Source organism: Leptodactylus fuscus, chromosome 3 (genome assembly GCF_031893055.1).
Source record: "Leptodactylus fuscus isolate aLepFus1 chromosome 3, aLepFus1.hap2, whole genome shotgun sequence".
Lineage (NCBI taxonomy): Eukaryota > Metazoa > Chordata > Amphibia > Anura > Leptodactylidae > Leptodactylus > Leptodactylus fuscus.
This window is the reverse complement of record NC_134267.1, coordinates 29,484,290-29,502,160: the sequence shown is the minus strand read 5'-3', so window position 1 is coordinate 29,502,160 and position 17,871 is coordinate 29,484,290. Positions and strand designations below refer to the sequence as shown.

The 17,871-nt window shown below is 41.9% G+C and overlaps 1 protein-coding gene across 3 annotated transcripts in view; it reads left to right on the top strand.

The window, feature by feature from the left end:
• LRFN2 (leucine rich repeat and fibronectin type III domain containing 2) overlaps positions 1–17,871 on the top strand; it is a 287,210-nt gene that overhangs the window by 212,719 nt on the left and 56,620 nt on the right. For all 3 annotated transcript variants that reach the window (XM_075267365.1, XM_075267364.1, XM_075267363.1), the window contains exon 4: positions 10,692–12,085. In XM_075267365.1, coding sequence (XP_075123466.1) covers positions 10,713–12,085 — 1,373 coding nt within the window. In that variant the 5' untranslated portion in view covers positions 10,692–10,712. The remainder of the gene's footprint in view (positions 1–10,691; positions 12,086–17,871) is intronic.

Below are 17,871 nucleotides of genomic sequence, written 5' to 3'. Positions count from 1 at the left end.
ACCAGTTCAGGCCTAAACTGGACTTTTGGTCCAAACTGCTAAATGTGAATTGAACCTAATTTTGAAAGGTTTTCTCATCTCTAGGCAGGACGTGTGGAAGGTGAGAGAGAAGGGCGACATTTATTACACAATTTCCTCCTACCTTTCTCTCTTGTAAAATTATTTTTAAAAAACACCCAAGGTCTCAAAAGAGTCATCAGTCTGTCCTGGGGCGAAGAAAACTGGCCTGACCATTCAGTGCAAACCTCCATATAGACAATATACAGTATTTCTGCCCAGGGTGGAGTATTCACCGCTCTCACCGCCACCAGTCTACATGAATATCTTAGATACCCGGTTACCGCTTCATTATTTTCAAAATTTTAAGATCCACTTTATTAATGAAACAGGTAAATTCTGGCTGAGATCTGTGGCGGACACTCACCCTATGGAACAAGTCAATGGGTAAAAAAAAAAAAATTGTAGAAAAGCAAAAAGTAAACATTTTGTTTTTTTCCTCTTTTTTCTGTGCCATTTCCTTTCATTATTGACACAAGAGGGAATGTTGGGACATAAATCTTCCTGGAGATTGTTATCGGAAGACAAAGGAAAATAAAATCACGTCACTGGGTTTTCTGGATTACCATTGAGTGGAGATGAAATCTGTGAGGTGGAGAAGACCTGGCTCACCAGTAATCCCTGCACCGCTCTATACCGCGCCATATGTCTTACCTTTCATTTTCCTTCAGGTCTTCATGTTTTTATTTCATTCTTTCTCCATTGTGTACTGAGAAATCCCCAGTGTTGGGCTCAGTTCACATCTCATAGAAAACTTCACCGCAGAGTCGGTCTAAAATTGGCATAGAGAAAAGTCCTGCAAGGACTGAAACCAGTGGATACCCATTGGGCTCCATTATAGTCTATGGGGTCCATGGGTGTCAGCAGGTAACCACGTTTTTAGCAGATGGATTCTCTGTCTTTCCAGGTGGACCCAATGCTGATCCAAACGACGGAGAGACGAACGCTTGTCTGAACACAATATACTAGCAGGACATAATATACTAGCAGGATAGGATACAATATACTAGCAGGATACAATATACTAGCAGGATACAATATACTAGCAGGACACAATATACTAGCAGGATAGGATACAATATACTAGCAGGATACAATATACTAGCAGGATACAATATACTAGCAGGATACAATATACTAGCAGGACATAATATACTAGCAGGATAGGATACAATATACTAGCAGGATACAATATACTAGCAGGATAGGATACAATATACTAGCAGGATAGGATACAATATACTAGCAGGATACAATATACTAGCAGGATACAATATACTAGCAGGACACAATATACTAGCAGGATACAATATACTAGCAGGACACAATATACTAGCAGGACACAATATACTAGCAGGATAGGATACAATATACTAGCAGGATACAATATACTAGCAGGATACAATATACTAGCAGGATACAATATACTAGCAGGATACAATATACTAGCAGGATATAATATACTAGCAGGATACAATATACTAGCAGGACATAATATACTAGCAGGATAGGATACAATATACTAGCAGGATACAATATACTAGCAGGATAGGATACAATATACTAGCAGGATAGGATACAATATACTAGCAGGATACAATATACTAGCAGGATACAATATACTAGCAGGATACAATATACTAGCAGGACACAATATACTAGCAGGACACAATATACTAGCAGGACACAATATACTAGCAGGACACAATATACTAGCAGGACACAATATACTAGCAGGACACAATATACTAGCAGGATACAATATACTAGCAGGACATAATATACTAGCAGGATAGGATACAATATACTAGCAGGACACAATATACTAGCAGGACACAATATACTAGCAGGACACAATATACTAGCAGGATACAATATACTAGCAGGATACAATATACTAGCAGGACATAATATACTAGCAGGATAGGATACAATATACTAGCAGGATAGGATACAATATACTAGCAGGATAGGATACAATATACTAGCAGGATACAATATACTAGCAGGACACAATATACTAGCAGGACACAATATACTAGCAGGATACAATATACTAGCAGGATACAATATACTAGCAGGATACAATATACTAGCAGGATACAATATACTAGCAGGATACAATATACTAGCAGGATACAATATACTAGCAGGACACAATATACTAGCAGGACACAATATACTAGCAGGATACACTATACTAACAGGATATAATATACTAGCAGGATACAATATAGATATGCACACTCATATAAATAAATGGCACAACTAGTATACAATATATGGTATGAAAAACTGTCCAACACTACAATAGATATGAACCACAATGGGTTAATGTGTTATTATCAGGCGCACTGCAATAAGTACTGACAGTATTAACACAACTAATGAATAAATCTAATCCACAATATCAAAGTGTGTTTAAAATGCCAAGATGAAGTATCAATATATATTCATGTATGACAATAGAGACCAAGGTCTATCAGAACAGCATCACATGGCTACTAACAATCCAAAGAAATATATGTATACATATAGGGTCTGCTTACTGCTGCGACCTCCACCCAGAGCCTTTGAAGCAGGGTGCGAAACACGCATCAGGTCTCTGGGTGGAGGTGGCAGCGGTAAGTAGACCCTATATGTATACATATATTTCTTTTGATTGTTAGTAGCCATGTGATGCTGTTCTGATAGACCTTGGTCTCTATTGTCATACATGAATATATATTGATACTTCATCTTGGCATTTTAAACACACTTTTCTATTGTGGATTAGATTTATTCATTGGTTGTGTTAATACTGTCAGTACATACAACAGGTTCTCTAGTGTCGAGGTTTGTAGGTTTAATAAAAAAGATACAATATACTAGCAGGATACAATATACTAGCAGGACACAATATACTAGCAGGACACAATATACTAGCAGGACACAATATACTAGCAGGAAACAATATACTAGCAGGATACAATATACTAGTAGGATACAATATACTAGTAGGATGCAATATACTAGCAGGACGCAATATACTAGCAGGGTATAATGTACTAGCAGGATATAATATACCACTTTTATTACTCTTATATACTGTCTCTTTAGGGGATGTTCAACATGAGATGAAGAGAGTATTTTACTGAGACTCCCAGCATCGCCCAGGCCAGCAGAGATCTCTCATTGAGTTCCTCTATGACATTGAATGCCCTTGATCTTATATATAATCTGCAATATATTACACACATGGTATATGCAAATCTGTCTTCCATGATGTAATTAGGAAGTCAGGTGCCTCAGTGTTGCAAACCAATAGAAGGCGCTCACTGGAATGTGCAAGCCTGTCCTCCCTGATGTAATTGGGAAGACAGAATCTCAGTGAAAATAGCCCAGTAAAGGCTGCATAGTCCCTTGCAAAGTGGAGTGCTAAAGGCTTAATATGTCTCCACACACCTATATGGTGGTCTCTCCCCAAGGAGTGACGATGCCCCCCTTACACATGGTATACAGACAGTTTTCCTCTCTAGGGGAGGGGCTGTGACAACCTCTGATTCACAATATGACAGTGGGATAAGACATGTTGTAGCTCAGGATCAGTATCAGACACACAGACCCTCTCTGTATGACATGACATGGAGCTGTGATCGTGTACATTGTGTTATTATCACATCAGGGCATTTCTGGCCTTATAATAGTAAATGTCGCCGCTAAGCGCAGTCATTGTTGTCACATACAAGCTCCAGAATATTTTATTCAAATGTCCCAAAGTAGAAGCGACGCATTAAGTCTTATCTTCTGCTGTGTGAACACGTGACTACAAAGCTCACAGATCTGCTGCGCTCAGCAATATCTTCTGCTAATTTATGGCGGAGCCGCCTCAAGACTCCTTCTATTAAAGCCAAGAAGCTTAAATACCGCCAGACACTGCTGTTTGCTCTCCTACATATTTACATTTATATATATATATATATTAACTCCTTATAGACTCAGTGCCATATACATTAACTCCTATATATTCACTGCCCTCTATATTAACTCTCCTATATATTTACCGCCCTATACATTAATTCTACCATATTTTTAAAAGAAGAGGAAAAGAAATGGACCCTATTTGAAGGCTAAACCATATACTGTATATATATATATATATATATATATATATATATATATATATATATATAGGCACAAAATCCTTCACCCCGATACATTTTAAGTGTTAGGCTGAGGCCCCACATTGCAAAAATTCAGCAGTTTGGCTGCAGAAAAAAAAATGTTGCGTTTTACAGTATTGGCAGAGTGGGTTGAAATCTGGCTAATCCCATCCACACATTGCAGCAGAAAATCCGCAGCAGAATTGCTGCAATTTGATAGGCGCCGCATGTCAATCTTATGTACAGAAATCCTCGCATTTCCATATACTGTAGGTATAATAGGAAGAAATCCTTAGCCTACACCTCTGTCCATAGTCTACACTTCTTTCCATAGTCCTCACCTCTCTCCATAGTCCACACCTCTGTCCATAGTCTACACCTCTGTCCATAGTCCACACCTCTGTCCATAGTCTACACTTCTTTCCATAGTCTACACTTCTTTCCATAGTCCTCACCTCTATCCATAGTCTACACCTCTGTCCATAATCCACACCTCTGTCCATAGTCTACACTTCTTTCCATAGTCCTCACCTCTCTCCATAGTCCACACCTCTGTCCATAGTCTACACCTCTGTCCATAGTCCACACCTCTGTCCATAGTCCACACCTCTGTCCATAGTCTACACCTCTGTCCATAGTCCACACCTCTGTCCATAGTCTACACTTCTTTCCATAGTCCTCACCTCTATCCATAGTCTACACCTCTGTCCATAGTGTACACCTCTGTCCATAGTCCACACCTCTGTCCATAGTCTACACTTCTTTCCATAGTCTACACTTCTTTCCATAGTCCTCACCTCTATCCATAGTCTACACCTCTGTCCATAGTCCACACCTCTGTCCATAGTCCACACCTCTGTCCATAGTCCACACCCCTGTCCATAGTCCACACCCCTGTCCATAGTCCACACCTCTGTCCATAGTCTATACTACTTTCCATAGTCCTCAACTCTCTCCATAGTTCACACCTCTGTCAAAGTCAAAAAGGCTTTATTGGCATGACTGAATATACATTTGGCATTGCTAAAGCAGAGAGTGTTTGTGGTGGGGAAGGGGGTTGGTGTACGTGGAGTGATTGGTTTGGAGGTACAATAGTCCTTGGGGTCTCCTCGTTCTTGTTTGGGACATGTGGGTATGGGCGGGCGTAGGGTAGGTGGATGATTAGGTGGGGTTATAATAGGGTATAATAGTCCTTGGGGTCTCATCTTCCCCTCATATGGTGACAGGTGGACACATATTGGACAGCTATCTCCACAGCAGACTCCTCTTCTCCCAATAGAGTGTAGAGTTTCCTCTTCTCATCTGCAGATATGAAGTCTGGGATGTGAGCAGAGAGTCTTTGGAAGTAGACGACCCTCACAGCTGAGTATTTGGTGCAGTGTAGCAGGAAATGGGCCTCTGTCCATAGTCCACACCTTTCTCCATAGTCTACAATTCTCTCTATAGTCCACAGCTCTCTCCACTGTCTACAGCTCTTCCATAGCCCACACCTCTATCTATAGTCCACACCTTTGTCCATAGTCCACGCCTCTCTCCATAGTCCACAGCTCTCTCCATAGTCCATATCTCTCTCCATAGTCCACAGCTCTCTCCATAGCCCACACCTCTCTCCATAGTCCACACCTTTGTCCATAGTCCACACCTCTCTTTATAGTCCACAGCTCTCTCCATAGTCCATATCTCTCTCCATAGTCCACAACTCTCTCCATAGCCCACACCTCTCTCCATAGTCCACACCTTTGTCCATAGTTCACACCTCTCTTTATAGTCCACAGCTCTCTCCATAGTCCATATCTCTCTCCATAGTCCACAGCTCTGTCCATAGTCTACAGCTATCTCCATAGTCTACATTTCTCTCTATAGCCCACAGCTCTCTCCATTGTCTACAGCTCTTTCCATAGTCCACACCTTTGTCCATAGTCCACACCTCTCTCCATAGTCCACACCTCTCTCCATAGTCCACAGCTCTCTCCATAGTCCACAGCTCTGTCCATAGTCTACAGCTCTCTCCATAGTCCACAGCTCTGTCCATAGTCTACAGCTCGCTCCATAGTCCACTGCTCTGTCCATAGTCCACACCTCTCTCCATAGTCCACAGCTCTGTCCATAGTCTACAGCTCTCTCCATAGTCCACATATCTCTCCATAGTCCACACCTCTCTCCATAGTTGTATGCAATTTTGGTTTTGGGCTGAATTTATTTGTCATGAGCTGGCAGTGCTATTACTATAATGTAGATCTCTTCAGATCCTGGAGGGTAATAATTGGAGACCTAGGGTAGATGGAGAAAGAAAATAGTCCAACTCTCCTTCCCTCACCTCTCTGGGTATTCCCACATCATCTGATATTCTCTCAGGGTCCTCTTATTGCATCCTGGGTAACATCACGTACCCCGGGGGAACATCACAGGCCTGAACAGTTCCCCAGGGTGTATGATGTCATCTACACATGGGGCGCTCTGACATCATGATTCCTCTGATTATTACATGCTGAGAATACAAAGAGACCCCAATATGCTGAAACCCCAAAGTTTTGTGCTCAGGTGGAGCCCAAAATGTCTATAAATTTCCAATTTTTCTCCAATTTCCCTTCACAGTATGGTGGTAAGATAACAGTGGTGGTCCCTTGGTGGTGGGGGTAGGACAGAGGGCATGGGACCTTAGGGCCCATCAGCTGCACCGCTCCTATCTTGAAGGGGGGGGGGGGCGTTTGGGTTCCATTTGGCAGTCAATGCTCTTTTGGCTGACCTTGGAGAAATCTTAGACTTCTCAAGCAGGATTCCTCCAGGCCCTCAGGCTCCGCTCTGTCACTTCTTACCGTCGCCTTCTAAAAATCCCTTCGTCACCCAATAATTAACGTCCTGCGTTTCGTCAGCGCTAACAAGACCCAAATTGTAATATAATTGCTGTCCAATTTCTGCCTGTAAAGATGCGGTCAGGTTAACCCCTGCACGATAAGAGCCGACGCAGCACGAAGCCTCCACCTCTGCAGAGCCTCAAAGCAGCGGCTCCGTCACACCGAACATTCAGATCATCACAAAAAAAGATTGCCGTTTCTTTTAGAGTTTTTTTTGTAGCTGTCAGTGAGTTTTCTCTTCAATAGAAGGATCTGAGGCTCCGCCATCCCCAGGTAGTCGCCCACAGCTGTAGGTAATGGAGAAATATAACATTTACTGTCGGAGGAATTCTCATACATTACAGGCGGATCCTGCGCTGACTACACACAATACATAAGCAAGCAAGGAACATACAAAAGGCCGGAAAGTCTCTTTATTTATATGCTACAGTGGTTATCAAGGCCACGGTATCCTTGTAGAAAACTGCGGCAGAAGGTACCGGAGAGAGAGGAAGAGACAGACTGACAGATAGATAGACAGATGGTTAGATAGAGAGATAGATAGGAGATAGATATGAGATAGATAGATAGATAGATAGATAGATAGATAGGTAGATAGATAGGAGATAGATAGATAGATAGATAGATAGATAGATGATAGATAGATAGATAGATAGATAGATAGATAGATAGATGATAGATAGATAGGAGATAGATAGATAGGAGATAGATAGATAGGAGATAGATAGATAGATAGATAGATAGATAGATAGATAGATAGATAGATAGATAGGAGATAGATAGATAGATAGATAGATAGGAGATAGATAGATAGATAGATAGATAGATAGATAGATAGATAGATATGAGATAGATAGATAGATAGATATCAGATGGATAGATATGAGATAGATAGATATGAGATAGATAGATAGATAGATAGATAGATATGAGATAGATGGATAGATAGATAGATAGATATGAGATAGATTAGATAGATAGATAGATAGATAGATAGATAGATAGATAGATAGATATGATATAGATTAGATAGAAAGATAGATAGATAGATAGATAGATAGATAGATAGATAGATAGATAGATAGATATGAGATAGATAGATATGAGGTAGGTGATAGATAGATAGATAGATAGATAGATAGAAGATAGATAGATAGATAGATAGATAGATAGATAGATAGATAGATAGATAGGAGATAGATATATATATAGATAGATAGATATGAGATAGATAGAAGAGATAGATAGATAGATAGATAGATAGATAGATAGATAGATAGATAGATAGATAGACTTTCTATGGATGTTTTTTCTCTGTGTTTTTCTCATGTTGTCAGATTCGGAGGTTTTGCCTCCACATGTGACTCTGTTCTTCATGTTCCGCTCTGTTGTTTTCTCTGGATTCCGGTTCAAGGTGATGCAGTTGTTAGATAGATTATAGATTATAGATAGATGATAGATAGATATATATATATATAGATAGATAGATAGATAGATAGATAGATAGATAGATAGATAGGAGATAGATAGATAGGAGATAGATAGATAGGAGATAGATAGATAGATAGATAGATAGATAGGAGATAGATAGATAGATAGATAGATAGATAGATAGGAGATAGATAGATAGATAGATAGATAGATAGGAGATAGATAGATAGATAGATAGATAGGAGATAGATAGATAGATAGATAGATAGATAGATATGAGATAGATAGATAGATAGATATCAGATGGATAGATATGAGATAGATAGATATGAGATAGATAGATAGATAGATAGATAGATAGATAGATAGATATGAGATAGATGGATAGATAGATAGATATGAGATAGATTAGATAGATAGATAGATAGATAGATATGATATAGATTAGATAGAAAGATAGATAGATAGATAGATAGATAGATAGATAGATAGATAGATAGATAGATAGATAGATATGAGATAGATAGATATGAGGTAGGTGATAGATAGATAGATAGATAGATAGATAGATAGAAGATAGATAGATAGATAGATAGATAGGAGATAGATAGATATATAGATAGATAGATATGAGATAGATAGAAGAGATAGATAGATAGATAGATAGATAGATAGATAGATAGATAGATAGATAGATAGACTTTCTATGGATGTTTTTTCTCTGTGTTTTTCTCATGTTGTCAGATTCGGAGGTTTTGCCTCCACATGTGACTCTGTTCTTCATGTTCCGCTCTGTTGTTTTCTCTGGATTCCGGTTCAAGGTGATGCAGTTGTTATAAACATGAACATAATGCTCAGAAAACACAGAAAACTGAAATCTATTGAACAGTCTCCAAGCAGAAGGTCTGGAGCGTCGTCTACTGTCGTGTTAGTAGCAGTGATGTCACTGCTCCGCACATGGTGATGATATGTGAGTCCTCCGGCTGGTCTGAGGCTTCTGCAGGTCTTGGACATGTTTATGTGGTATCACCTCAGCAGGGTCATCATCTTAGCTACGTGTCCAGTAGATGTTTTCGATGTCACCACGGAAGTCCTTAGAACCTGGTCATAGGTTCACTGAGTGATAGGTCATATAGGTCATCCATCCTGTGGACCATAAGTCACACCTCTCAAGGTCATATGGGGAGTTCAAAAAGTGCTCTCGTGTGAAGAAAATACAAAAACTTTCCATCTATAGACCTAACCAATATGGTGTCTGCTGTCCACGTTGGACAACACATGTCTAGGGAAGACAGGATAGAGAATAGCGGACTTGCTCAACTGGCCCATGTAAATGAACTCTTAGTCTAAAGGTGAGCAAATCCAAGAAGTTCAGATTCACAAATGTTCACAAGATCTAGGAGGAAAATTAGTGTCAGGAAAAGTAGTTTATTATATTGTGGGGTTTCTAGAGGCCTCGGAGTGCGATGTCTGGAGGGGAGGAAGGTCTATAAAATGATCTATTCTGGACTGTGTCACAACAACCTTCTCCTGAGACTATCCACCATCCTGGTGACATCTTCTGTCCTCCACATCCCTGCTGAGACTTGTGGAGGCCAGGAACAACATCATACGTTGCAGTGACATGCTTCGGCCACAGGCAATACTCAGGTTGCCTTTACGGTAGAATTTATAATTTTATTTTTTTGTGAAATTCCTTACAAACTCAGTTTTCTCAGGTTCACTCATCTCTGGTCTGACGTGTAGACCTTCACACTTCACAGCTTTATACACCAGATGAGCATGAGGAATCTTTTTTTTTGAGGTTTTATGGAGCTGTTTTTAGGGTACGGATTTTGAGGTGTGTGGAGATACTGTAGTGGGCTCCATTTTGACTTAGTTATGGAGCCATCCCTTGACCAGATCCCTGAGCTTTGAGTCATCAGAGTCTTCCCAACAGTAGGCAAAGGAATCATGTAGTGTGGCGAGGACCAATCCAGAAGGTCTAGGAGGAAACTGCAAAATATAACACTGATAAAGTCAAATGTACCAAAGACTCCAGATAGACAGAAGACTGGAGGAGATCTTTGCTTGGTTATGGTAGTCTGACTATACATGTATATCATAATGAACCCTCTAGAAATCAATACAAATGTGGATTATATTCCTGTATCTAGAGCTGGTAAATACGCCAATACTAAAGCCTTCTTCTCTTCTCTCATTGCAGGTATCTTTTTCTGGACTTACAATGGAAAAAATCCTCTGCAGTCTTCTGGTGTTTGGAATGGCAGTAGTGGTCAACTCATGTCCAAAATACTGTGTCTGTCAAAACCTGTCAGAGTCGTTGGGAACCTTGTGTCCTTCTAAAGGCTTACTATTCGTACCTGTAGACATTGACCGAAGGACAGTTGAACTTCGCCTCGGGGGTAATTTTATCATCAGCATTAACAGACAAGACTTTGCCAATATGACTGGTCTGGTAGACCTTACGTTATCCAGAAATACCATCAGTTATATTCAGCCCTATTCTTTTATAGATCTGGAGAGCCTTCGATCTTTGCATTTGGACAGTAACAGGTTGACCAGTTTAGGAGATGACATATTCCGGGGACTTATCAATCTCCAACACTTGATCATGAATAATAACCAACTCAGTAGCATCTCAGATGATGCTTTTGAAGACCTTTTACAGACTCTGGAAGATCTTGATCTTTCGTATAATAATCTTAAGACAATTCCTTGGGACGCCATACGAAGGATGATAAATTTACATCAGCTCAGCTTGGATCACAATCTTATATCTTACATTACAGAGGGAACATTTCAGGACCTCCATAAGTTGGCCAGACTCGATTTGACTTCTAACAGGCTACAAAAACTACCTCCAGATCCGATATTTGCTAGGTCTCAAACGTCCATGATCTCTGCGACACCTTTTCTGCCCCCTTTGTCTCTAAGCTTTGGGGGGAATCCTCTTCACTGTAATTGTGAACTACTATGGCTACGGAGACTTGAAAGGGAGGATGATATGGAGACTTGTGCGTCACCTTCTGCTTTGAAAGGAAGGTATTTCTGGTATGTTCGAGAAGAGGAGTTTGTTTGTGAGCCACCACTGATCACTCAGCATACTCAGAAGTTGCTTGTTTTGGAAGGTCAGACGGCTTCCTTAAAATGTAAAGCAATTGGAGATCCAGCTCCAGTTATCCATTGGGTCGCTCCAGATGGACGCCTGATTGGAAACTCCTCTAGAACAATTGTTTATGATAATGGAACTTTAGATATCTTAATAACCACGTCCAAGGATTATGGGTCCTTCACTTGTATTGCGGCAAATGCTGCCGGGGAGTTAACGGCACCGGTTGAGTTATCCATTGTTCAGCTGCCACATCTCAGCAATGGCACAGGTCGGGCTGCTCCACCCAAATCAAGGCTTTCTGACATCACCAGCTCTAGCAAAACCACCCGAGGGGAAGTCAAGACTCAACCGGAGAGAGCTGTTGTGGTGTCAGAGGTGACAACTACTTCTGCACTAGTTAAGTGGTCAGTGAGCAAGTCTGCTCCCAAAGTTAAAATGTACCAACTTCAGTACAATTGCTCAGATGATGAAGTTCTCATCTACAGGTAAAGTACAACTTTGAATATTTTTACAAAAAGAGGTAATATCATTCATCAAAAAAAAAAAAAAAAATTCCTGTTTATCCAAAAAAATTATGTGAAAGGTTCTTAAATTTTCTTAAGAAGACTTAAAGGTAAGAAGAATTGATATTTTCTGGAAATATATAAATTCTCTACATTCTTATTTATTAGGGAAAGCAATGTGAGAAGACGTCCCTAGTCCTGTGTATATCGTCCAGGCAGGAAGGACATGTCAAGGTCACCAAACTGCCTGGATGATATGAAAGTCTAGAGCAGAGGTCACAAGAATGGGGAAACCAGATTATGGGAAATCGGTGACACGTTATAGATCATTGAAACTTGACAAGCATGTGAAATATAGATGTGGTGGTCCTCCGGAGAAAGACGCAGCCTGTCTTATGTCTCTCTGCGCTGGCGCAGCCTGTCTAATGTCTCTCTGCGCTGACGCAGCCTGTCTTATATTTCTCTGTGCTGATGCGGCCTGTCTTATGTCTCTCTGCACTGGCATGGTCTGTCTTATGTCTCTCTGCACTGGCGCAGTCTGTCTTATGTCTCTCTGTACTGGCGCAGTCTGTCTTATGTCTCTCTGCACAGGCCTGTCTTATGTCTCTCTGCACAGGCCTGTCTTATGTCTCTCTGCGCTGACGCAGCCTGTCTTATGTCTCTCTGCTCTGACGCAGCCTGTCTTATGTCTCTCTGCACTGACACGGCTTGTCTTATGTCTCTCTGCACTGGCATGGCCTGTCTTATGTCTCTCTGTATTGGCGCAGCCTGTCTTATGTCTCTCTGCACCGGCCTGTCTTATGACTCTCTGTGCTGACGCAGCCTGTCTTATGTCTCTCGGCACAAGCGTGGCCTGTCTTATGTCTCTCTGCGCTGACGCGGCTTGTCTTATGCCTCTCTGTGCTGACGCGGCCTGTCTTATGTTTCTCTGCGCTGACGCAGCTTGCCTTATGTCTCTCTGCGCTGACGTGGCTTGTCTTATGTCTCTGCACTGATGCAGCCTGTCTTATGTCTCTCTGTGCTGATGCGGCTTGTCTTATGCCTCTCTGCATTGGCGCAGCCTGTCTTATGTCTCTCTGCGCTGACGCGGCCTGTCTTATGTCTCTCTGCGCTGACGCGGCTTGTCTTATGTCTCTCTGTGCTGACGCGGCCTGTCTTATGTCTCTCTGTGCTGACGCGGCTTGTCTTATGTCTCTCTGCGCTGACGCGGCTTGTCTTATGTCTCTCTGTGCTGACCTGGCCTGTCTTATGTCTCTCTGCCCTGACGCGGCCTGTCTTATGTTTCTCTGCGCTGACGCGGCCTGTCTCACGTCTCTCTGCGCTGACGCGGCTTGTCTTAAGTCTCTCTGTGCTGATGTGGCCTGTTTTATGTCTCTCTGCACTGGCGCGGCCTGTCTTACGTCTCTCTGCGCTCACGCGCTCTCTATACTAGCAAAACCAGAGTGCTTTGCCCAGTATGGCTAACAACATGCAAGTGTCAGCTCATCATAGGCAGAATGGGTGAGGGCAACCTACAGAATAATGTCAGGATTGAAATATAGAACAAATGTGATGTAAAGGGGCAAAAGTTCTCCAAATGTAGGCAAAGTGTGGGTAAGCAGCATCAATGCAATGAACTCATAGATGTACACAACTTTCCAAGGTGGAGGTAGACGTTATCCAACTACTGCTGCCCTCCATGGATACACAGCAGAGGTTGACTTTCTGATGCCGTCATCCATGGAAGATACTGCTAGAAAGTAGGGGTTCACTAAAGGAGTAAGATGCCTACCATAGGTATGATACTGGCACGAGCTTGTCCAGCCCAGAGGGTTCTGAAAATCTTCCTTTGTTCATTTCAGTAGATAAGACTTGAGAATGTGTTGTGTGTGGGAGACGCGTCTACGTAGACTCATGGCTGATGTTTGAGGAGAATGATGATATTTGCCATGCGAGTTATCGCCACTGATTGTGAAGAACGTCTTTCCAGGATCTGCTCCTCGGTATTATCCCAGATTCCAATCTCCATTATAATCAGATTGGCAGACGCGTTTCGCACCAATTTATATTCCATTTAATACATAATTTAAATCCTAATTTACTCATCACCAGCCGATCCCCAACTGTAAATATTACATAACCTTCCATTCCGTCAGCCCCGGCACAATTTCATCTTCTCTTAATCTCTGGGGAAAGGCAATTAAAATTAACTGTTTCAATCAAAATGATTGAGGATCGGCGGAAGCCGAACCTCCCATTGTCACCGTAAAGACTGTTATGGATGTAGCTGACTGGAAACTGGCTCGCAACGTGGTAACTACACTGTGGCACAGAATGTTAGCGCACCTCTATCAATGACTTATCACCCCACAAAGTCAAAAATGTTGCTACTTCTGTATAGAAACTAGACAAATATGCAGCGCAACGCCAGCTCTGCTGTCCCAGCCCAGTAAGGATACTTATTGGATCACATGTATAACATAAGTGTTTTAGTTGACCATTAAATTTGATGCATTTTATTGTTTAACTGGCAATACCATGCCTAGCCAGATGGAGTGCTGTGACAAAGACTCTTCCTTTGGTTCCTTTCTCTACAATGACACCTAGTGGTAGGAATAGGTCATTCAATGGTTCATTGTGAAGTTTAACTTACACATTGCATAATGTATTTCCCAATATGTCACAATATATAACGTAAATAAGGATGCTCAGTGATAGATGGCGCCCAGGCTAGGGCGGTATAATGTGACGTATAGTCATGTACAGTGAAAAAGTCACAAGTACAAGTGTCAACACAGCCCGTTGTAGATCTGTCCGTCCTTACCTGAGCTCTCCAGATATGTCTAGTGTGAGACGATGGCGAAATATCATGATTTTGTGTCACAAGATGTCTACCCTGTTGTCTATCTGCTGCCACCCAATGATTGATGCGTGGTTGCGTGGTCCATATCCTAATTCCATCTAAGGTCCTGACATCTGGGAGCCTCTTAAAGATCTTAATAGGAAGGGTTAAGTTTTTGTACAAACATAATGTGGGAATTACATAATTGTGTCTGGTACTGCAGTGATTAGATAGACTGCAATACCAGAAACAATCCAAGGTCAAGGGAGGCGCTGTATGGAAAAAATCTCATTCAACCTTGTATAAGGCAAGAGTATGGGCACAGATCTTGTACATAAACTTCTTGTGGTTCTGTACTACGCTCCATGTGGGGGGTGTTGAGGATTATAAGGGCCTGGGGTGTGTTGCCTTGTCCGGACATTTCTGCACACCATTCCCCGAACTTGTGCTAAAATCAGAAATGTCTCCATCACAGAAATCTGAGGTTGGCTCCTTTGTGTTCTGATGAAGACAAGCCCCATTTCATGATGAGCCCCCCTGTGGCCCAGAGCCCCCTCGCCCACCCCAGCCACCATGACTCAGGATACAAGAGGGTAAAGAGTAGGCGAATAGTAAAGTGTGTCCCCGCCAGAGCCAGTTCCTGAGACGTCGCGCTCTTAATGATCTCATTTATCTTGTTGGGAAGTTCTGGAGGAGGAAGCGGCGTAAATACATCAACGTCCCGCTCCGTAAACAGCGACTTCCCGCCACCTACTTTACTGCGCCGATTCTTTACTTTATTAAAACTTTTTGCAGTAAAATTATGGAGTGATTTATTATTGTATTGCAGAATGACACCGCCATAATTACTCCTATTATTTCTCTTCTCGCTTTATTTTTAGAACTTTAGAATTAGCACAAACTGCGGCAGCGATTGGCGGGCCGTATAGACGCAACGGGTAACGCCATTTATACATCAATCAATCACAGGAGACAAAAAGACCTGAACTCAACATTAGAAATGAAAAACAAAAAAAAATAAAAGATGAAGTGAATTGATAAAATCTGTAAAAATATCCAAAAATAGATAAAAACAAATAATACAGAGCCAAGCAAAATGTGAACGCCCTGAACAATACGACCACCAGGTAATTGTATCCTGTATCCAAATACAATCAACATGTAAATTCCCTGGATGTTGCGACCACCGAATAATTGTATCCCATTACTCCAATACAAGCAAAATATAAATGCCCTGGACATTACAACAACCAGCAGTGGCGTAACTAGGAATAGCGGGGCCCCGTGGCAAACTTTTGACATGCCCCCCCCCCCCCCCTCCTGGACACCGACGCCGAAGACCTTGACCGACCAACCCCCCGCATTTCTGCGCGCTCTACTATGCCCCATAGTGGCCCCTGCACACAGTATTATGCCCCATAGTGGCCCCTGCACACAGTATTATCCCCCATAGTGGCCTCTACACACGGTATTATGTCCCATAGTGGCCCCTGCACACAGTATTATCCCCCATAGTGGCACCTGCACACAGTATTATGCCCCATAGTGGTCCCTGTACACAGTATTGTGGCCCCTGCACACAGTATTATGCCCCATAGTGGCCCCTGCACACAGTATTACCCCCATAGTGGCCCCTGCACACAGTATTATGCCCCATAGTGGCCCCTGTACACAGTATTATGACCCACTAGCTGGTACCCGCGACTTCGTCTGCGGTGATTGTAGAAGTGGGTAAACAGGCGCGGGTAAGGTTTTCGTAGTGTGTATAAGGTATGGGATATGAAATGTAACTTTGTATCTTGTTTTTCCTGTAATTCTGAGAGTACGTGAGACTTTTGTGTTGAAGTTAATTTGTATTTCAGCTGCTATACGGTGTTGTTATAAACTGTACATAGTGTCTTTGGGACAGAGGTATTTCAGGTTAATATACTTGGATATACGACAATGTATGATTTGTTATTTTCTGCCAGTACATGTAAGTTTTGGGCACAGGATACTCTTGAGCAAGCCACATAAAGTCTGGCCCTGTGCATGACAGTTTAGTAACTCCATGCGCCTCTTATTAATAGCAATTAACCCCATCATGTCCCTCACATTAACCCTTGTGTAAGAGTTACTGATATGTGAGAGACTTGGAGGTAATAATTAAGTATCTTCATTATTGAGGTCTTTTATTAGTACCTCCATGTCTCACATATTAGTAACATTTATATGGGGCACACAGGGGTTAATATGAGGGACATGATGGGGTTTATTCCTATTAATGTGAGGCACATGGAATTACTAACACTAAACTAATAACCCCAAATGCCTGACATTAATGAGAATAGTAATCCTATGTATCTGTGTGTTTTTCAGTTTCACTTTGCTAGCAGCTTCCTTTCCTCCTCGGGGAATGTTTGCAGGATGCAGACCACTATAGCAGGCACAGACCTGAGTGATTAAGCTCCACCCCCTGGGTTTCCTGCACCCCTCTCAAAGGGGAGTGTCCTTATGCCTCAGCTCTAGCAGCCCACTGAAGGGACCTCGGACTTCATTTAACTCTTGCAGGTCCTGTGCTGCTGGCATGCCAGTGAAATATGGCAGGAGTGCCACTCTTGGCACGTGTGCCAGGGGTTGCTGACCTCTGCTGTAGAGGGTAATATGAATTTTGTGGCTTGCTATGGTCCAAAGTGTGTGAGATTGCAGAGATAGTGATGTGAGTTTGGGTTTTGTGGGGGTCCTGGGAAAAACGTATGTGCGCTATTGTGACGAAAAGTAGCCTATTGCGCAATCCAGTGTAGTAACTATGTTTGTGGAAAATTTCAGCCAAATCGGTGGAGTGGGTTTTGTGTGATTGAGGAACAAACATCCAAACACACAAACCCACAAACATCCAAACTCACAAACTTACACAAACCCACAAACATCCAAACTCACAAACTTTCACCTTTATAATATTAATAGG